The sequence below is a fragment of the Sturnira hondurensis genome, unplaced genomic scaffold (assembly GCF_014824575.4).
Source record: "Sturnira hondurensis isolate 20B ecotype Veracruz unplaced genomic scaffold, ASM1482457v3 Scaffold0000507, whole genome shotgun sequence".
Taxonomy (NCBI): domain Eukaryota; kingdom Metazoa; phylum Chordata; class Mammalia; order Chiroptera; family Phyllostomidae; genus Sturnira; species Sturnira hondurensis.
Window position 1 is genome coordinate 111273 of NW_028073138.1, and position 24250 is coordinate 135522.

Below are 24250 nucleotides of genomic sequence, written 5' to 3' on the forward strand. Positions count from 1 at the left end.
ATTTGTTTTTGTACATACTGCATTTGTTTAATCTGACTTCTCTTTAAACCACTTTTTTTAAATCCACTCAGTGTTCTCCATCCTCCTAAAGTCAACTAAGTCAACAATTTCTTCATTGGGACAAGCTTTGGTAGAGAATGATCTAAACCATTCCTTCTCAGACTAGAATAAAATAACTCGTCAATGCCATTATTAACTACACTTTCCTCAAGTTACTGCTTTTTATTAGACTATGGATGTTTTTTAATTAATAATTTTGATAATTTTAAATATACACATTTCCTAGTAGTAACCACTGTTATTCAGTTTTTATGCATACAATTTCTTTATGAAAATATACATTTGCAGAGTATTCTACATTACAATGAGATCATATGATAAACATTCTTTTATGTTTGTTTACTTTGCAGTACAGTAAGAACATCCTTCCATGTCAATGTATACCTCTTATTCTTAGCAGTTGTCCATCATTCCATTGTTTGTATTTTCCCTAATCAATTTAATTAAGTCTATATTATTCAATAATTAAGCATACTGCTTTTGGGAATTTTTTTGTTTTGTTAACTATTTTTTCCAAGGGTAAAAATTTATGTCTGGATATATTTTGTACTTTCCTCATTAGTTTTCCAGAATTAACACCCAGAAGTAGAAACATTGAGTCCAAAAGTATAGTCCTCATAAATCAAACTAGCTATAATTTTGAAAAAGTCACATTATCTCTTTGTGTTCCTGTTAGGCACACTGCACTCAAACCTGAGTCCCAGTTGAATTTTTGTTTAGAAACTGGTTTAAAATTGGATTAGAGTCACAACCCCAGATATACATCTGCCCTGAATCCTTCTAGAATACCTCTGAAGATCCCGAGGAGACAGATTCCCATTAACCACAAAAAAAGACTGACAAAAATCTGTTGTTAACACTATGCAGTAACTAAGGAGCTAATCATAAAATTATTGGCTTGCAATTATTTATGTTTAATTTTCTCTATGTTTTTATGATTTATTTTTCTTTTACTTCAAAATTTTATACCAGGCTATATCTAGATATGTAAGTAGCTTATTTATACCTAACTTCAAGAGATAATAAATTTTTCAACCTATTCCTTATTATAAATCATATTCTTTATTAAATTCCTTAATCCAGTATATACACATTCTATAAGAACTAGAATCCTAGGTACCTGTCCCTTGTTTTGTTACACTTTACCCCTTTAGATAATAATAATACTGCCAATATTCTGTTGTCATATTTATTCATCAAAATATTTACTGATCATCTGCTATATACCACACACCATCTTAGGCACTGAACGATATATCAATAAACAAAACAGACATAGATATTTCACTTGTGTAGTTTCAAGTTTAATGATACCTGTTATTTGGTGGTCTTTGGGTAATATTTTTTCAAAATAATCTTTTGTATGATTCATACTTTGTTTAAAATAAATGGAAGGAAAAGCAAGTTTTTAAAGTTGTATTTGAGCAGACAAGGACCTGTTCACATGGTGCCTTGGTGTATGATCCAATGGTATTAGAAGGAACAGGTTTTTATTTACAATATTGCCACCATCAGCGAGGGGAGGGGGGATGCTCAGAGAGCACTTATGCTCAGAGCCTTCCTTTTCCATGAGACCTGGCATTTCCCTTGTTACCCAAAAGGCTATCTATGAGCCAAACCCCCAAAGTTCCTCATCTCCTTATCGTAAGGCAGCTGGGCAAACAGTTTCACAGCGGCTCTCTCTTTCAGGATCTGTGGTACATTGTCATCAGCCTCCCTGTTATAGCCCAGGAAGGCATGTGCCGTGGTGCACTGCATCACAGTGAAATTTAGGAAACACATAAGTCCTGAGAATCCAGGTAAAGTCACTGCAGCAGGTCAGCATCTCACAAGGAACAGTCTTTGGGCTAAACTGCAGCAGGCATGCACCGAGCAGCAACGTGTCTCCTTCCTTACTACACCAGGCTGTATGGCCAGATCCTGACTACAAACTACATAGCTGCTTGCTTACTTCTCTCTCTGGGGCTGCTACATCATTCTTCCTTCAGGGATCTTCTACTTGTTTCCAAGCCATACAGCAAACCCACTTATGGCTGCCTGCCCTTTGTTTAAAACCTGACCACGAGCCTCCTGAATGACCTCATCTCCAACTTCTCCCACAATGGACTACATTTGCCAGTGCTCCTGTATAGTTTACAGGAGAACTGTAAACTTAATTAATTAATTAGGCTGCCATCTTCAGTCAAGGCAAAGGACTCAGTGATCCAGGGGCCACTCAGTGATTGGTGGGGCTCAGGACCAAGGTTGGAATATTGAAAATAAAGACCTAGGCATTTTGTTATTTTCCTTGGTTTTGTAATTGCCTCAATCTAATTATTTTATTAAAAGTTCAGAATTATTTTCTAAATCCTTTCAGTGAGTAATCTGTAAGAAAAGGTACAGGTACTACAGAAGCCTTTGTTGGAGCTTTCCAGAAGATAATTAATGAGCGCAGTTTCTGTCACACATTTTAGAAAGGTAGAAATTATTCTCTTATATTACCACAGCTAATTAAGACCTTGGCTTCTTGAAATATTGGCCTCCCACAAAGGAGACTGTGGTGTGTTTCTCCCTGGTCCTTCTGTCAGGCTGAGCCACACTCCTGCACACAGACCAGTGACCTTGTCACCCCATAGAAAATACTTACAAAGAGCCCAAGTTGCCCTGAATGATCACAAACAGACCACAACTTTTCAGCAGGGGTATAGAGCAATTCAACTTTAGCAGCCTGTATTGTCCACATTTCAAGGGTCAGGTTATTGCATGGTTTTTATTGGTTTTCTGCCACTTGACATATTTTTAAAGCACAAAATGTGAAATGTACATCTCTTTTGGAGCAGTAAAGGGCAAGAAAAGCTGTCACATCAATATATGTCCTGTATGATCCCAGGTAACAAGTCATAGCTTGTTCTAGTTTTTACCACACTAGTCATGCCATGGGGAAAATTGGAATACAGATATCACATTTTCATGTACAAGTCTAAGGTCTGTTTTGTGCTTTGAGAGTACAAGTGACACCACCTAACAAAGAACAGTTATTACATAGGTATAGATTGGGCAGCTATTCTTATGAAGCTCTGATATGCTCACATAATTTTCCCTTAATTTGTGGACATGTTCTTGACATTTAAGCAGTTAATCAGAATAGCTAAAGAAAAGAAACACAATACAACCACATATTACTTTCATTTGTGTAATTGTAACTTCTTTAGCAATTAAAAAATTTCTCTTCTATTAAACTTCTTTCCCATATGTCAGTGCTATAAAAACAATCATAAATTTCAGATGGTATTAACAGCAAAGGTTTATTTCTTGGTAATATTCCAAGTTAGGGACAAGTCAAGAAAATTAGATCAGTCAATTGTCTCCATGTCAAAGTACCCATTGCATAAACACCTTTAGAATTTTTGTCATGGAAAGAAAACAACCATTTCATAGTTGCCTGCAGCCTGGGATAAGATCTGAAGTCTACAAAATTAACACCATTGAAGATGTAAAGTTTGTGCATGCCCAAGTTGGTGGAATGTGCTCATCCATCTAATTTTATAAAAGGAAGAGTAAATGAATGGATGGAGGGAAGCAGGGGTAGAGGAAGTGAGGGAGCAAGGGAGGGATGAAGAGAGAGAGGGAGGAAAGGAAGAAGGAAAAAGGAAGGAAGAAAGGGAGGGAGGAAGGAAGGGCTATGACTGTGGTTCTTACATTTATAGTGTTTTCCACAGTGGACCGATATTTCATTTTCTGAGAAATGTCTGATTTATAACTAGCTGAAAGCATATTCTTAAGAATGGTGCTACATAGTCTTTATAGAATAGTGAATGACACATCTATATATTTTCATCTTTGTATATGTATTGGTATGTGTTCAACCATGCAACCCCACGTTTTCATGAATTTATTCACTCATTGTCAAAAAACAAGCATTGCTATCCCAGACATACATATTGACCATGTGTCAAACACCATTGAATAAAATGACAAAATAAAAAGACTGAATGGTAATAACTTACTGGGAAGTTGATATGATATTAATTCAAGGTCCCTTTATAAATTATAAGTGTTTGGTTCTGGAATGCTTTAGTATTACTTTTTGGTGGATATGCAGTAATCTTGTAGCTAGAAAATGACTATGATGAAATACCAGAAAGGAGATGACAATTTATATATCAGAATCATTTTTCAGTGATTTAGGCTAAAAATTAAAGTGGCTAGAATCAATATATCAGTGCATAAGCACTGCAACTGAAAGTAAATTAAATATTTTTAGAGAATTAGAATAACATATTTATAAAGACAAATTATATGCCAAAACCTTATGATAATACTCCTGCTATTCTTACCATGCCTTCCAATTTGTATATGATTGATATACCTTGAGCAATACTTAATATTGAAGTTGGATGTGCCAGGCATCCCCATCATAATCTGTTTTAGATTTCATCACCCTAAAACACAAAAGTTCTAAGAATTAGGAAGGGGTTTCACATTCTTTATTATTTACTCCAGTGTTATGCTAAATCATAAACTATTCAGGTAGCAAAGTAGGTACTTGTCTGATTGCCACTAAGCATAAAGATTTTTACAACCACCTGCTTGCAATGGTTCAGTGTGTGTTTAAGCCAATTTTGGAATTGACCATTCATCTTAGCATCATGTAGATATAGAACTTTTTACTGGAATTCAATTTTTCTTCCAACCTTTCTTCAACTATAAAATTGTAACCACTGTTTCTAGCGCAATAGCCTACTTTTATGTCTTCAGTTACATCCACCATATTACTTAATACTAATTTTATATTTCTTTTCCCTTTTATTTGATGCATGTAATGTATTCAGTTAAGTAGAAGTTGCCAATTCACTCTAAAAAACACTTATGTTTTTTTCAGATTTGCTTTCAATAAAATTTTCACTTATGTGAGAATATCTAGATGGTAAAAGCTTTCCATTACTAGAGATTTCATTTTTTTAATATTTATTCAGTCATCATTTCACACTTCAGTGGCCATTTCTGCTCAAGCAGTCTGCACAGAATTTTATGTTTAAACATTTCTAACTTAAATCATCCAATTTTAACAAACTTTATTTTATGGATAATTCCTTGGCAACCTAGATATCATCTTTTATATTTCTCCTTATTCCTTAAAATAAATTACCTAAGTAATTTATTTTATTGATTTTATTTCTTTCATGGCTACTACTTCAATTGAATTTTTTCATTGGTTTTTAATTTTTCTGAAATAATTATTGGTCAGTGCTTATTGAAGATCTCATTATTTTTTAACTTCACTACATTAACACTGCTTAGAAATCCAAAACCCTTTTCCATATTCTCTTCATATTAAAGTAAGATTATTTTGTCTTACTAATGTTATCAGTACTAGATAACAAAATGATTTAATTTAATATTTTGAAATTAGGCATGATGTTATTTTAGAGTTGAATCCAGTAGTTATGGAAACAAACACAAATTTAAGATACTACCTTAAGTTTTTTGAAGAAAACAAAATGGGGTGATACTTAGCTATTGCCATGTGAGAAGTAACAGTTAAATTTGGGTAGAGAATAGTGCTGAATAAATAAAAATTACAGTACAATATTATATATAAAAACACCAAATGAGTAAAATACAGAGCAAATTGTTATGGAAGTTTAAAATTGCATTGAGTAATCACAGATGAATTTATAAATGTTGTATCTTAAAAGATACATTAGACACATTTACAGGATTTGGGAACAACACAAGTGTAAAGTTAATACCATGAAGGATAGTAATGTTTTTAATAGCATGTTCCTCACCATCACTTCCAGTGACAGAATATTAGGCATTACTGACCACAGGTCTGAACCAGGGTAGTAATTCTTACAAATTTCCTACAAAAAATGCACTTAGTTCTTTTTGTTCAAACAATATTTTGACTTTCTTATTAAGGGCCTAGTACTCTCCTTGGCACTAGAGAGTAAGGAAAATAATTTCTTGCTACTCCTGAATTGAATTAGAAGGGTCATGGCATTGTCACAGATAACAATGATGAATAATAACCCCTATTTTATTTCTGCCACTAACTAGCTATGCTCTTTAGGGAAAATCATTTGAACACAAACTTCATTTCACATAACAAATAATTCTAACTCACGTATTTTTATAGAATTTGAATGTGTATTTTTAAAAAGATTTTATTTATTTATCTTTAGAGAGGAAGGGAAGGAGAGAAGGAGAGAAATATCAATGTATGGTTGCTTCTCATGAGTCCCCTGCTGGGAACTGGCCTGCAACCCAGGCACGTGCCCTGACTGGAAATCGAACCACGATCATGTGATTTGCAGGCTCGCACTCAATCCACTGAGCTACACCAGCCAGGGAATGGATGTGTATTTTTTATATAAAATACTTATAGGATCTACCACAAAATTCAGCACACATTAATTGAAGATTATGCAAAATTTCACATCAAATTTAGGGTAGGAAATTTTGAAGGCATGTCACAAAAAATCATGAATCATTGTATATGAAATAATAGTTATCTAAAAAAGTAGACCAATAACAGATGAAATAGTACTTTTAAGTAAAGTAAATAAACAGGTGAATAAATATCCAACTATCTGTTTCGGGTGCAATAATATATTTTTGCATTTTATGATACCACTATTTGGCAAGAAAAGGGGCCAAGAAGGGGCTTGGTACTATATCCATTGAGTGTAGAGCTTCAAAATTAGGTATTTCAGAGATACAAGATAGTGGTGGAGTAAGTGAAAGCTATGCTCACGTCATCCCAGGACCAAACTGCAATTACGACTAAATTATAGAACAATAATTCTGAGGAGCCAACTGAAGACTAGCTGAAGAGGAGTCTTATAACTAAAGATTTACAGGAGAAACTACATGGAGACTGGCAGGAAGGGCAGTGATGAGTAAAGGGCTGTCTCCATTCCAGTGTGTAGCAGCTGAAGTTCTGGAGAGAACTTCAAAGGAAGTTCTCCGAAGAAACCCAAAACCTTAATTCAAAGGAATTCATGTATATGCACCCCTATGTTTATTGCAGAGTTATTTACAATAGCCAAGATTTGGAAACAACCCCAGGGTCCATCGGTAGGTGAGTGGATAAAAATGCTGTGTTACATTTACACATGGAATACTACTAGGCTATAAAAAAGAAAAGAAAAACGAAAAAAAGAAATTTACCCTTTGCAACACCGTGGATGGACTTGGAGAATAGTATGCCAAGTGACATAAGCCAATCAGAGAACAAGAAGTACCATATGGTTTCACTTATATGTGGGATCTAATGAACAAAATAAATTAACAAACAAAGTAGAGACAGACTCATAGACTGACAGCTGTTGAGGGGTAGGGCTGGTTGTGGAGATGGAGGGATTGAGCAAAACAAGACAGAGAGAGAGAAGCATCATAGAGACCATAAAGACAGACGACAGTGTAGTGATTGCCTGAAGGAGAGAGGGTTCAGGGAGGTGGAAGAGGGCATGGGGTGATAAATGGTGATGGATGGAGACTTGGCTTGAAGTGAACACACACTACAGTGTACAGATGATGTGATGTAGAACTGTGCACCTGAAACCTGTATAATTTTGTTAACCTATGTTACCTCAGTAAATTCAATAAAAAACTTCTAAAAATTAGGCATTTCATGCAAAAATTAGCTATGACTCAATCCCCAAAGAGTAAAATTTTCCAAATTAGCCAGAAAAATTACTTTATAAGTGATGTTTATTTTTTAAATTTCCTTCCCCTAGTATATGGATATGTTATTATATAAATCTGGTGAACATAGATGTAATTATATGTCTTATTTTTTACCAAATGAGATTTTTGAAGGACCAAAATATGCATGATACTATGCACAAGTATTCTAAGGATTCTTTAACTCTTGTATGCCATTTTCCCCCTCTGTAGAAAGAAAATATGTTAAAAGAATTTTCTTTCTGAATGTTGCCATCATCATGCTTAATAAGGGCAGCCTAGCACACACATATATAGAGGAGTCATTCAATTTCAAAGTGCTTTAAGGTTCACCTTTGAAATTTACTTAGAAAAGTTTCATATATATATTTAATGAAAAGAAGGAGCAATTATTAATCTCATTATTTTATACTAAAGTCTTCCCAAAGCAGGCAACTCTAGACCACATTTCTGCAAAATAAAATTTGAATGTAGCCCAAATAAGCTGATCATCATTACAGTGAAAGACAGTACCTAATATTTTAATACACCTTCAGCGCTTATAAGGTCTGTCCAGAAAAAGTCAAGCCATTGTTAATATAACAAGAGCAGTTTGCACTAATTCAGACAATAAGGTAACCAAGAGAAATGATGTAACTAAGTGTTACATAAAAAAATAAAGCAGAAAGTAAATGCAATTATTTAAGAATATGTAGGCTCTACAGGCATGTATGTACAAGGTCCAGAAAAAGTCCAGCCATTATTAATGTAACAAGAACAGTTTGTGCAACATTGATATAACCTGGCAGCCAAGGAGAGTGAGCTGGAATTTGCGTGTGTGAACAGTGATGTCTTCACTGTACTAGTTAGTTGGAGCTAGTTATATATGCCAAACTTATTTTCATATTTAAAAATGTTTATTGTGTTTCCTAGTGGTATTTGTTACACTATTGCCTTTACACAAAGATATTTTCCTGCTCCACAGAAAGTTACAAAAAAACAGATGATACTGTAACTATATAATAATTTCACAGTTTGTGAAGGACATAATAAATGAAATAACAATGCACATTATGTAGTAACTTTCATATAAGAATTGGCTACCTAAAACAAAAACCCACTCAGATTTTTAGGCACTATTTAAAGATCTTCTACCGATGTTAATTATTTCTTTGAACAATTATGCTTGGCATGCATGTCATTTTCCCATCCTAAATATTTTTGTAAATTATTGAATAATATTTTGCATGAGAACAATGTCTATGGAAACATAATAGAAATTCATCTCAAGTATATCTTAAAGTGTGATTTGTTCATTGCTTGCCTCAGAGTCACTTTGCTAAAAATCCTATTTCTGGCCATAATGCCAACCTGCCAAGTGAAAATCTCTGGTATGTGGAATTCCAAAATTCCAATTTTAACAATTTTCCTAGTTTGTTAATTGTTAGTCTGATCCATAACAAAAAAAGAAATTTCATAAAATATAGTTAAGAACACTTTGTACATATAGCTATAATGACATTAAAGAATGCACTAAAGAAAACATTGTAGCAGTAAATAATCTTTCTTTTTGATGTTGAATGGCCTAGGGAAGAGGGAAGAAGTCAAAAAGAATCTTAAATCTATAATGCTTTACCAGGCAGCTATTGATTTTGAGAAAGCACTAGGACCTTTATCTTCATTTGGTGATATGAAGAAAAAAGGATAAAAATTGTTTAACTAAATAAGAATAAGTATCTGTTTCTGCAATTCAAGAATACTTAGTTAACACTCATGAAAGTGTTAAAAAATAATTCAGAGTGGTATAGTGATCAATGCATAAGAAAAAGCTGATTTTCATTATCCGAAGGTTTAGGGCAGTGGGAGACAACTGTAGAATAATTTTAAAAGGAATGATATACACATTTTTTATCATTGTGAGAAAAAAATGATTTCTTGGGTGGGCCATACAGGACTAACCTGAAGATAATCATCCAAAAATGAAAAGAAGGCAGCATACAGATTAAAGATGACCAGGGCATGGACCGTGGCTTTTGCTTGAGGAATAATGAAAAAGAGACAGCTGCCAGAGGATGTTACAGTCAGCATGATTATGCAAATGATTCAGTGGGGATTTGGACAGGAAATCGTGATGATCTGCACACACGCCAAAACTGAAATGCTCTGCCTTTAATGGCTTTGATCATCGTAGTCTACTCAGAGTATGAAGATTTGTGCATTTCTTTAAAAATGTTTTAAAAAATGGTTGGTTTTAAATCAACCATTGGAAGACAAACTTGTGGAGCAGCAAACTCAGTAAGTGGTAACTCTGTAGTGGCAACAAGAGTAATGACATCTGTTTGATTTAATATCTCATAAGAGTATTTTTTAAGGCTGGATCAAATGTAGAAGAATGAAAAGTATCTTATTTTATCTTTGGCTATAAAGCACCATTTAATGAGTACTGGGAACACTACAAGGTGATCCTCAGCTGATTAAGAAGCATAATTGTTAAAATTAATTATTTCCACAGCACAGTCTTTGAGAGCTATTTCAGTATGTAATAAGTATAATATTTCCTGAAGATTAAGAATTTAAACATGCCTCTATTTGAAAGAAAAGACCATTACAGTCATTAACCGGTTATTTCTGATTTACTATAGTGATTGCAAGCTATAGATAAAATAAGAAATTAACCAACACTTAACAAATAGAAACTGCCCTACTTAAATAATTCCAGAGTTTGGAATAAGAATCACACTATTCTTATTTATTTTTTCTATAAAAATCTCTCTCTGTTTTTTAAGTTCCAAAGTCATATGTTTCATAACTCCATAGAGTACATAGAATACATTATATTAATATCAGAACACAATCTGTTCAATTAGCATTGCACCCTCCCATTCCTGAGCAATTTCATATTCTGACTTCCAAGCATTTCAGTGTAATGATGAGTCACAGAAGTTTTTTTCTCTAGTAACATGAAGTTTATCTTTGGTCATTCTGCTTATCTAACATGAACTCTGACCTAAGGTATTGTCTAACCAAAAAAGGTAATGTAAAGAGCAAATTTTGATGTCTCAACAAACAATTCAATATAACATAATTGCACTGAAATAACTCTGTACTCAACAGCTACATAATAAAATAACAAAAGCAATCAGTGTTATTCTTTTCATCGGAACATGCAAAACATTCTCAGCGGTCAGTTAGGAAGACCTGACAAATCTAAAACTATACAAAAATAGAAAGAATTTTACAATGATCAGAAATTCACTCTAACAACAGTTTGCAAGGTCTTATTAAACAGCTTATTAAAAATCATCTGTGGACTGTGTCAAGATTTAGGAACTTTGAAGACCTCGAATAATTTCCCAGATCACTCATCTTACAAGCCACAACCTAGAAAGAAAAAAAAATGTTTTTTTATACTTGGTCTTAGCCAAAAAAGACTGACAGGCAATAAGAAATTATATGTTTAAATTAATATTTTACTGAATGCCTACTTTATTATAATTGTTTGAAAATATGCTAATTTCATTGCCTTACTTTAATCATATGGACAGAGTTAAAGCCTTAGCCCTATAATTTATTTATCTATTTTAATGATTTTCTTGTAGTATGGTACATAGTAAGTGCAATGTGTAGAAAATATTTATGTAAGCTTTTTAATAAAAACTGTGAACAAAAAGTTAGGATAATGTATGAGATAGCCTAATTATAGTATGTGATATTAACTTTCATTTAAATCATGCTCCATACTCATAGCTTTACAATACCATTATTAACAAAATAACCATATTTTGAATAGTATTAATATTGTTATTTATGATCAAGTCAATATAAAGTCAATATTTGTGAAACATATTTTTGTTTTCATGATTTGGGTCGGTAAGCAATCATGATTTTATGAAATTTTGCACTTGTTTTAGAGCAGCCAAGACTGTCTTTAAAAATACCCCAAATAATGCACCTGGCATCGTAGAGGCCTATCTAAATTGGCTAATACAAAATTGGAAGAAACTTTGAAATCGCAGTTATTTAGATTGGCTATCATGTACAAAACGCTGTACTTGGAAAGTTTCTGGAAGCTGTTCATTTATCATGTACAATTGATATGGTGGTTTTTGATGGTCATTTTAAATAAGAACTGAAGCCAGCTAAATGGTTGCTCTGTGAATTTTCTCTGACAAATAAATGCACAGAGGCATCTTGTGTTAGCCAATAAGCATTGTTCAAAATAACTAAAACAATTCCAGCGTTTATTTGCTGCAACCACATAATTATATAGTTGTGATTTATGTTTAAATAATGGATTTTAATCCTAGCTATCATTTTAATTCTCCGCTAGATTTCTCACCATGGTGTCAGGATGCCTATATAAGGAAGATCACTTTCCCAGTAAAAACTCAGGCACATTCTTTTGATTTCATAGTAATTGAAGTATGATTTTAAATGGAAAAGCACTCGATTTTTCTATCTGTGGTTAAGAGAGTAAACATTCTGCAGCTTCGGCTATGAGACATGACCATTTGCTGGTTGGTAGCTGGTTTCATTTGGACTCAGAACAAGAAGAAAAAAAATTGTCAATCACAGAAACTTAATAAAAGAGGATTTGCTTGACAGGCAAACTCAATTTTATAGTGATTACTTATAATTTTCAGTACTTCTCAAATTCCCAATTCTTAATTAAGATTTCTATTTTGCTATAAAATGTGGTAATTTGTACATTAACATAAAATAAAGAAAATTGACTATAGAACTAAACTTTAAAAAGTACTTAAACTAGTGAAGTCCAACTGAAGTTACCTTCAGCATAATAACAATGCACAGGAAATTAGCAGATATCTCAACCTAATATTCATTAATCTGAGATGATTGGGTACTCCATTTCATTTGGTAGAAGTTACTATGTTAGCAGACTTGTAGGTTGTTATTCACTGAGTTTTTTAAAATATTTTCAGATGCTCCACCAATTGGTCAGGCACACAGTGTGAGAGGCCAGCTCCAAAGAGCAGCAAGTCTGATCACATCAGCACAAGTAAGTCCCTCACGTTTACATCCTGGGTGTTCATATAGTATAGGAATTATTTTTATTCCCATTGTTAAGGGAGTCCAGTCTAGGAAAATGTCCTTTATGAAAGTTGGCAAGAACTTCCCTGCATTCCTGGTGCTTTTTGAATGATGAAACTCTGAACTCTCACTTGATAACAGGATCCAGCAATTACGTTCTCTTTTAGGCGGTGAAGTTTATCTCAAACCTTGGCACTTTTCTTAATGCACATCTGTAAGCCCAGCATGACATTTTTCCAGAAAATGCATTTCAGCTTAAAAGTCTACACCTATCACAATGGACACAAAATGCTCAAGGAAGAAAAATAATTTCATGTTTTAATTAAAGCAAACTGTATTTTCTTAAAATGCTTTTCAATATGTTGTAAAAATCAGATTTGATTGGTTGGTCTTAAGTATATTAACAAACCATTCTTAAAAATATTATAGCCGGTTTATTGCTTCTTTACCTTTAAAATAATTGGTTTAGACATGTATTAAAATATAGGGTAACATTTCACAACTCTTTTTTGTGTCACTCTGGTCTGAAGACTGATCTCTGATATGAAAGTCCATTTACATCACCACCGTGCATCTGTTTTCCAACAACTTTAAATGACTATAAATATTTTCAAAATAAAAGTATGAAATAAAGTTTCTCAATTCACACATATTGGCATTAATTTGACCATAAGTGGAGAACTTTTGCAAAATTTGTAATACCTATCAAGTGGGTAACTCTATTCTTGATGAGAGAAAACAATATTCCTGATTGATAAAAGTTTACTTTGGCAATTTTTCTCTAGTCCTTCACTGCTGTTGAGAAGGTACATATGAAAACAAATAAAAAACTTACTCTGGAGTTTGAGAAAAAAGCAAGACACTAGCAAAGTAAAAAATATAGGAATTTTGTTACCCTAGAGAAGGCTTCTAAGAACATTGTTCAAAGACAGCAAATAGAGATTTATTTGAGACATTAATTTATTTTTTTAAGATTTTATTTATTTATCTTTAGAGGGAAAGAGAAGGAGAGAGGGAGAGAAACCTCAATGTATGGTTGCCTTTCTGGGAACTGGCCTGCAACCCAGGCACGTGCCCTGACTGGGAATCGAACAGCGATTCTTTGGTTTGCAGGCCTGCGCTCAATCCACTGAGCTACACCAGCCAGGGCTAATTGGGACATTAATTTAGAGACAGTAAGCATGAGCATCCTTGGGGGGAAATGGTACATAAGTCTAGAATAAATAGTCTTTACAATAAAATTTGAATTTGGAGCAAGTCTGTAGCTCATCTTTGGTCATGAAGCATTTTAGGTTACCACAGAATTTGTGTGCTTTTCTTAAGAAAAGGAAAGGGGAAGACATTAAGAAAGCTACGGGCACATAATTATAGAAATAGAGCACTAGGGTTCAGAGAAATGAAATTCCTCCTCTCTCTTCCCAGGAGCCAGGGTTTATACTAACGTTACTAAAAATAATTCTGAAGGCATACTAATTGATACATGAATTTATGAGCTAGCTTTAAAACTCAATTATTATTAAGGACATTTTAAATAAAAATGATTTAAAAATACATTTGAATGCATTTTAAGTTACCAAACTGTAGTTGGATATGTAAGTTGAAGATTATGAAAGCAAGGTAATTTATCATTTTGTTCATGGTAATTTCTCAACTATATTAGATAAATGAGATATGTAGCTTTTTAGAAAGTCAAAAGCCATTTGAAATATTGATAAAATCTCAAAAGAAAGAGAGAGAGAAGAGAAGAAAAAAGAAGAAAAGAAGAATAATGTCCATTGAATTCTCATTTTTTTGTATAAGTTCCATCCAACCATCCAAATGGGAAAGTCTGGTGTTTGGAAAATGGTACGGGCAAAGGTTGTGCCAAATATTTTTAAATGGAGGGTGATGTCTTCAACTATTTATATGGGCAACAAGCTCTTATAACACTCAATTACACTCAACGATCCTAAATAGTGAATGAGAAGTTGTAACCTTTTTTCCAAAGGTTCTTATGTCCTTTCTTCCTTCACTGAAAAAAGTCATTAAATTTAATGGAAATATCAATGCACATTGAAAGGGCTATTAGCTATGTAAATGTCATATTATTCAGATTTGAGCAAAGTTGACCAAATAATGACTCTATAAGAAGATACTTATCATCAGATGTTTACACAATACATAGAAAAACTTGCCTCAATAAGCCTGAAAAGAGATTCTTAAACTGATCATCCTAAAATAGAAGGGTCATTTTTATTCTGTAGTGAAATCCAGTGATTTTGAATGGCGGTGAAAGGTTCCTTGAACTTGGGCAGGTATTATTTTCCCAGTAAGAAATGTGGATACTTTATTTAGTATGTGTTTTAAAATCTGCATTGCTGCTTACAGTGAAGCATTCCATAATCGTTGGACCTTGGAGTAACTCCGAATAAACATACTGCCTCTATGGTCCTAACCACTGTCAACTGGCACAGAGATATACCTTTCTAACTGATGCCCTGCTTTCTTAATCTTCTCCAAGTAATCACACTGATGTTTTCAGGCTTTTCCTGTTTAAAGTCTCTGAAAATCAGCCTGTAGAATTAAGCAGATCTAGTATCTGCTTAGGTTCCACTTAAAAAAGCTAGTCTAACTCTTCTGAAGTTATTTTGAAGATTTTTAAGCTAAGATTGATAAAATATTCATTATATACCCTTATTTTAATTTGACAAGTTGGGAAGGAGTAGGTATTCAATGTTTGAATTAGCTATTTGTATATGCTTCAATTAAGGAGGATAAAAATTTACTCAGCATTTGAGGGGCAGTAGAGTACAGTGTTTTACTGTAGTGACCACAGAGATATGATATCTATTAAGGTTTATGTGTGTCTCCTCTTTTCCTACTCCATCCCTATCTCTCTTATATCATCATGTTTTAAAACAGAGAAGAAATTATGTGATACCAAGGAATAATGCATTTGCAAATATATAGAGAGAACTGGAAATGCAACAAAAATTCCTTTTTCCTAATTCTTTCAAAGCAAACATTTTTCAAAGCTCCAAGTGCCCAGTACTATATCGGATACAGGAGAAAGTTCAGTGAGTAAGACACACAGCAACTCCTCTCATGCAGCTGAGGTTCTAGAGTTTAAACAGCCATAAAACTCAGAAGGAAACAAATAAGTCAACATGCACATTTATAAAACAATTTTGAGTTTTGATTAATTCTGTGAAGGAAGCAGAAAAGAGTCAAATAGAGAAAACAGCAGGAGACAACTGAGGTCGAGTCATTTATCTGAAGTGATGATGCTTAAGCTGAGGCTTAAAAATTTTAAATGAAGAGGAGAGGCTCCGGTGTTTCAAGCAAATAGATTAGTAAGTACAAAGCCCCTGCAATGACTAAGAGACATATTCAAGGGCCTGATAGACCAGGGTTCTGGCACCAAGGGGATAAGAGTAAAGATGAATATACAGGACCACGATGATATGCAGCCTCTTGGAGGTCACTGGAAGGATCACATTTACTAAGTTTGGAAGGTGAGATTTTCTTCATGAATTTTAAAAAATCTTAGTACATGTGCTGCTGAAACAAGAACTTCTTTATGCTTTTGAATGTTACAATTTATTGAAGTACCCATGGAAAAATCTAATCATAAATATACATATATGCACTCACATTTATACATATATGTAAGCACACGAGAATATATAACATGTCTAAACAGGTCAGTTGCAATGGTATAACTTATATTTATATTTTCTGCTAAAAATTCAACCAATAACCCAAAGGTTCTCTTGTTTTAAACTCTATAACTCAACTTTTCTAGTGTCCTTCTTACTTCTCTTGAAGCAACAATGTCTTCTTAGTGAGATGTTTTTTTCTCTCCTGGTTACCACTATATACACTCTTCCTTGTCAATCCGTAATTCCTTAACTCAACTCCATGTTGATTACCCTTAAATTACTATCTTAATCCTATTTTTCCCCGGAGTTTGAGTCCTGTATCCATCCCACTGCACATTGCTATCTGTATAAGTATTGATATCAACATGAATATCAGTATCTGTATTCCACAGGAATTTCAGGCTCAGCATATCCCAAAATGATCTCATCACTTTCCTCCACTCAACCAGCCAATTTCACGCACCTTGTTTTGCCTTCCTATGTATAAGGATGGCTAAAAAAATATCTTTACCTAAGCAACACTTAAGTGCTGCTCTTAGTGTTTTTTTCTCTCTCAAGTCAAGTCAAACATATAAGTAGATATCAATTCCTAAAGGTTCTTCAACTCATCTTTTTAAAAAAAATTACTGTGGTGCCCAGCTCATTGACAGGACTCACACAGCCCTTCAGAACGCTGCCTGTGCTTCCTCTGTGGCTGGCCTCTGTGGCTGGCTGCACCGTCCACCACCACTCTTTGTTCTGCACATTAGCCAGACAGTTGTTCCATGATCTTTTCTCCTCCAGGCCTTCACATTTCTCTTCCTAGATTAATCCAATATCTCCTCCTCCCTTCCGCCTGCATTCTCACTCATGAGACTAAAGAGACACATTCCACAAGTATCAGAGGCATACCAGTCCTCCTCTATCCCAGAACTGGTTGGATACCCCATTATATTCCCAGAACAATGCATAATTTTCCTAAGGGAGTGTTTATCACACCATGTTAAATAATCCCATTTCTTTGTCATCTTAAAACATACATCAAAAGTATGCATCACACATGATGTGAGAGCAGGGCCACATTATCCCCAGTGCAAAGTAGAGTACATGGTGAGTGTGTGGGACATAGCAACACTTAAAATATATTTGATAAATAAGAATCAAATGCATAGTCCCTGTAATATCCTAGGAACTGTGCTATCTGCAAAACAAAGGGAGATAAACAGTTCATGTCCTCAAATTGCAATAAACTGATTTCTATAATATATTGTGAAAACTGCAAAAACAGGAATGCACAGAGTGCTACAGATATATATGCATATATAAATATATATAGATATATGTATTTACATGGATATATACATATATATACATATACATTTACTTATTGATTTGAAAGAGATATATAAAAGATAGAGAAACATTGATTTGTTGTTCTACTTATTTATGCATTCATTGGCTGAATTTGGTATGTGTCTTCATTGGGGATCAAACCCACAAACTTGGCATATTGGGATAACACTCTAAGTAACTGGGCTATTCAGCCAGGGCTGAAATATATATTTTTAATGAATTAATAAACATTTATGTAGTACTTTTTATGTAATAGACATAATCCTACTTACATGACTATGAAGTAGATAATAACAATAACACTCACTTTATATACATTTAAACTGAAACAAAGATAAACAATTTTTCCAAGGACATATTCAAACATCGAAGGTTTGAACAGAGTTAGGCTAGCTTCAGAGTTTATTATCTCAGCTGCTGTGCTATGCTGCCTCCCTCGTGTTAGACATAACAATTTAATAATACAGTTCTCTTTCTAACAGAAAAGTACTATATAATGAGGCTTAAGAACTACCTGGCCGAGAAAGACTTGCTCTATTTTACATGAAAAGGTCCTTGAGGTATCTTCTCAACCCTTAATAAGTATAGAATGTACTTTTCAAAATCATTTTAGAAAAATCAACTAATAACATACTATTAAAATATCCTGAATTATATATTCTACTTGGAAGAATACACTTATTTTGATAAAAACCTATCTTGTGAGTCTAAAAATATTGTGTGGTTGCTAACAGTATTCATCAATATCAATTATGTTACCTTTTTATAACTTGCCAAGTTGTATTCTGCATTATTTATTGACTACATTAAGTATTATTGTAGTTACCTTGATTGACTATATAGATATATTAGAAATCTAGGCTCTTAAACAAAGCTCTATAATGTAAGAGATTGGAACTGCCATTTGTGATGGGAAAATAAAATTAAAAATTCTTTGTTTTGTAGCATGCATGATTAAGAACATTTCTACCTTAAAAGAATAAAAGACCCTACATAGGCAAATAAAATAGAATTTTCTAAATAGTACACAATTGCACTGAAGAACAAGTAAATTTTTATACCTTAACACAAATATTGGTATTTAATATATACCAATATATTACAAGTTTCAGCAGAAAAAAAGATAAGTAGTAAAATAAGGATATTTATAAAATTGTTATCAATCAGTTAAAGTCATTGTTTATGAAGAAACCAGCTGATCACTGGCATTTAAAATTTGTTAGCAAATGTTAATTATTATCCAATATGCCAGATTCTCTACATTAATTAATTACTAATACATTACACACTCATATAAAGTTCACTGTCCTGAAACCAAGTTTACTTTCCTAAAACCATATAATATCAAACTCACTAAGCTGCAGTCTTGGTAACAACATAAAGAAATATTGTGAGTTTTCATTTTATAAATTGACTAAAGAAGGCAATATATATAATTTTTGAAGATCCAAATTGAAATATTTATCTTATACATGACATTTCTTAGTAAAGATTTTTTCTGGTATTTTAGTAAGTAATCTCCATTATGTACTATGTCACACAGATGTTTTTCTGGCTATAGCTATTAAAACTCATCTGTGCTTCTATTTTAAAGACCCTAAGCAACTGTTTATTTTGCTTAGTATTACTGTTCCTTTCTTCCAGTAATATATTTACATGCACTTGTATTTGCAAAGGAAATTAAAGTATTTAAAACTTAAAGTTTTATTTCTGAACCACTCAAGATTTCATGTTGAATTTCAATTAGATTTCACATTGGTTTGTTTGATCAGGCTGGTTTGAATGAATCAAACCAATGTTTTTTTTCCAAATAAACAAAGCCTTTGTCTCATGGGCACTAGGCATTTGTCTGTCAAAACAATTAACATTAGATATCTGATAGAGATACTTAATACTCTCCTGCTATCAGCAACCCTTACCTTCTGTTCTCCCTGCATAAGTGATTTATAACCCCAACTGTATCTTCCTGTGGGATCACAGTATCATCAAGTACTGTCTCCTAAAAAAAACACAAAATGATCTCTCTTATTGCTAACCCATAAATGAAATAGAGGGCAATGAGTCTCAGTTTTGCTTCTCCCCTATGTTCAGATGCATAAAAACTAGTATTCAGTCCTGGCTGGTGTAGCTCAGTGGATTGAGCGTGGGCCTATGAACCAAACAACTGCAGTTCGATTCCCAGTCAGGGCACATGCCTAGGTTGCAGGCCAGTTCCCAGTGGGGGATGCAAGAGAGGCAACCATGCATTGATATTTCTCTCCCTCTCTCCTTCCCTTCCCCTCTAAAGATAAATTAATAAAATCTTTAAAAAAACTAATATTCAGTGTTTCTCACCACTTTTTGAAGAGCTCTTCCATAGATCTCTCATTCCATTTTGAAGATAGGTGACACAACTTAAGACCATTTGTGCAAGTACATGAAAAAGGGAAGAAACGGCCATTTGTAACATAAGCTAAATCCCCCAGATATTTTTTGCTGAAACTATTCTAGACCTGGAACTTGAGAAAGAGGATCCCTGTGGTCCCCCTATTTTGTTGAATTAAGCTAACAACCATGTGTGGTTGGAATTCTTGTCTCTGTTTTATTGGCGAAGAATATGAGCCTAATTTTATATTTTTTACTGCTTTAAAAATTTACTTATTTAGTATCATACTTAAAAGTACTTTTAGATACCATTTAATATTTCAATGGATATATAATATTCAATGGGTCAAGCCTCAAATTTTAAAATACCTATCCAAGGTCTCACTTCATGTAAGTTGTAAAACTAACCTTTAGGTCTGTGGCCATACAAACCCAACATTGATGTCCCTTTTGTTTTGCCAGGCTACCGTATAACTTGTCACGTGTACTTTTGGCCAAAGAATATTTATAGCTAGTGAAACAAAACTAAGAATGGGAATGTGACCAGCAAAATTGTGTAAACATGTGTTCAGTCATGGTTGATGTACAAGGAGTTACTGGCATTTACATACATCATTGCAAGCTGATGTGTGTGGTGTGAGTCATACTCAGACTGACAGCGAACTCAGCGTTTCTAACCTCAAGACATTTAGTTGCAATATAAAAGTAAACCATATCTAAAGAGGTATTTTCAGCAGGTCAAGTGTTCAGTAGGAGAGTGATGTTTCAATAACGTACTTCTGAACTAGAAATATAGGTATTTCGCCTAAGCTTTACTTGTATTATACCAATGGTAAAATGATTTGATGTGTTAAAGCATTTAATTATAACTATCTGTATTTTATGTCTGTGTTTCTCTATTCATTCATTTCTTTTTCAGGAAGCATTGCCATCATCGTGCCTCTTGTCCTCTTGGTGACTTTGATAACTACCTTAGTAATTGGGTTAGTGCTTTGTAAAAGAAAGAGAAGGTGAGGCACAATGTTCTAGACTAACAATTAATAAATACATGACATAAATAGTTACAGAAACAGATTTTTTGTTTAGATTTCTTAAGAATAGATTATTTTATCTGAAATTTTATTGTTTTCAAACCATTTATCCCTTTATTTCACTTTGGGTAATTGTAACTTAGACAACCCTTCCCCCATAGTATGTTGATGAAATATCTTCATACATTCTAACAAAACCAATGAAAGTAAATATTAATGAAAATTTTTGTAGATTTTACATATGTGGTAGTTTGTTTTTCGTGAAATCTCAAGATATCTAAAAAGGATCTTATTATATTACTGTATAACTCTACTAATATAAATACAATGATATTGAACATATATTATATATTATAAATCATGCATTTAAGTTAAAAATTATGCATTTGTTTATTTTATGTATCACTGGAAGTGTCACTATTTCAGTTCATATAAATATTTACCTTTAACTATCCAGAAGGAGTATGTTGTCTGTGATAACCATCCAAATCTAAGAATGTATGAATCAGTTTCTGAATTATGTAAAAGAGGTCTTTAGCCATATGATTGGGGGTTGAAGATGATCTATTTCAAAGTCTCTTTATCACTCTTTTCTAGGGATGTTTTTTATTAAAATAGGGGAAAGGTAGAAGTTAAAAAAATAATTAGTGATTATGTAGTTTCGACTAATGTGGAATTAGGTATTTAGAAGGAATACATTCCAAGGACAATTGTTCAATCTATTTAAAATAATGATAATGATATAATTAATTTAGAAAAGTAACATCACATTAAGGTATGTCCATTCCTCTGTGAGATGATTTTGAATTCATTTATTTATAAACTTACCATTAGTTACATTAAATTAAGTCAATAAATCCACAAATGATTCATACACCATGAATGTGATATTTAAATTCATCCTTAAATAATGTTCACATATTATAGGACAAAAACTATTAGAAGACAACCTATTATAAATGGAGGAATAAATGTAGAAATTGGCAATCCATCTTATAACATGTATGAAGTGGATCACGATCACAATGATGGAGGTCTCTTGGATCCTGGTTTTATGATAGACCCAACGAAGGTAAGGGACCACTGACGTGCCTGAGGGCCATCTCTGTAATATGGTTCTAAATTTCATCAGAATTTCTATTATCTTCAGTCATAATGAAGAACTTTCAAATGCATTAAATGTTATCGTCTCTTCTAAAGAAAAAAAATGAAATTATGGACTTCATTCACCTGCAGCATGAAGTTAGCACATGTTTTGGAAAATACATGTTTATTTACTTACTTAATTTACAAACATATGTAGTTTACTTAAAATAATATCTTATTCAAATATGTTGAGGTGCTAGCACATCTAAATATATAGCTTAATATAAAAATACTGTCTGAAATATTTTAATAATAAAAGAGTACAGTATTTCATTGTCAAAATGAATACTTTAGTTCTAATAGTGTTTTATGGAAGAGTTAACTAAGCTGTGTCCATGGGTTTGTTTATAATCAAATCAGTTTTGAAAATATTTTTCTGTGTATTATAATATAGTTGCTATTGCTTTAAGACATAACTTTGATACATATAGCCTAAAAAGCTACATCATTTTTTAAAGTTTCTTTTAGTTTTTATTACTGTACGCTCATATTGACAGCTTTTAAGAGAAATAAATGATAGGATATCCAGATAAACTTGCAAACATTCACTTATCTGGATATTTTTCATTGTAGAGCATTTTGCTATGACTGAATAGAATCAATCTGATATTGTGAATGTAATTTTTAACTTATTCATTCATTTACTGAGTGTTTATTTATTTCCTGATATTTTAAAGGTACTGAGTCCAAAATACATATTTATATTACGAACAATTACAGTGACCAATCTATGTCCAAATGGTTTTACACTCATAGTAACAGCTATTCTCCAAGAAGTTGAATGAGGTCCTTTGCATTTAACCTAGTTCTGAATCCATGTAATCTAACTCTTAATCTAAGCCTGAAATGGCCAAGTATTCATTTCTTTGAAAAAAATCAATCATTATTGCATAGATATGTTTTATTTCACTATCAAAGGATACTACGGTTATTTTTTATTTTTTAGAAATAATTTTATAATTAGTGTTTATTATTCATTCAGTAACCAACTATTACATTTGAAATTTTTTGTAAGATAAATTTAAACTGTTTTCTACTTGAAATTGAAAAAGTATATATACTGAACACATTGTTATTTGATAATTATCTATTAAGGAGAAAGACATCTTAAATAATAGACTACTGATATTCTTTGAATTTTTCTTAGGCATAAGAACACAGTACCTGTAAGTATAATAGGAACTGATGAGACGATATCAAAGCATACTTTTTATAAGAAGGAAACTTTACAATTTCCCCATCATTTTGTATTTCTTATGATAGAACTAAGCCATTTTTGGACACTTCAAGAGACTAGCTTTTTAGTATTCCATTTAAAAATGTCTCTGTATTTATAGAGACACCTAGCACACAAAAATAAATATTTATTTACTGATTAGCTGATTGATTGACTGAAATTATATTAAGTGTGACTAAATGTTTGGTTCTAACGGGCTCTGGATGTTTGAACTGTAAATATGATTTATCGCCCAAAAAGGAGCTGCAAAAAACGTAGGTAGAACAAATAGGCATAATCAAATTGGAAAAGCAGAGGGTCACACCAAAACAACCTTAAGGATGACATGTCTTTCACAGCATGCTCACTACGTTAGAATTCTTTGATATATTCTTGATGTGACCAAATATATTTACATTGCATTATACATAAAGATTTTTGTAGAATAATCATGTTTATTGTTTTAAAAATGGATAAAATTTCTACTTTAATGATACCTTATACTCAAAATAAATAAAATAATAATGTTAATTTTAAAGGATTCATCTATAAAGGCAATCACAGAATAATTTGAAGAGTTCAAAAAAGGGAAATTAATATTTATTGGTTTTATCTCTAAATTCAACTGAATTCTTTTTAAAATTGTTTTAAATATCTACTAAATGAGACCTTTGTGAGAGATATTAAGATACAATACTAAGATCATTTTATATTTAAAATCTTTTTCTGAGACTCTTGACCTTGTCCCAAACTTTGAG

General features: G+C 32.7%; 1 protein-coding gene across 1 annotated transcript in view; it reads left to right on the top strand.

The window, feature by feature from the left end:
• Positions 1-24250, top strand: part of LOC118983896 (low-density lipoprotein receptor-related protein 1B-like) — a 121575-nt gene that overhangs the window by 94720 nt on the left and 2605 nt on the right. Inside the window, exons 13-15 of the mRNA XM_037041582.1 lie at positions 12654-12730; positions 21019-21109; positions 22058-22202. Of these exons, the coding sequence (XP_036897477.1) occupies positions 12654-12730; positions 21019-21109; positions 22058-22202 (313 nt within the window). The remainder of the gene's footprint in view (positions 1-12653; positions 12731-21018; positions 21110-22057; positions 22203-24250) is intronic.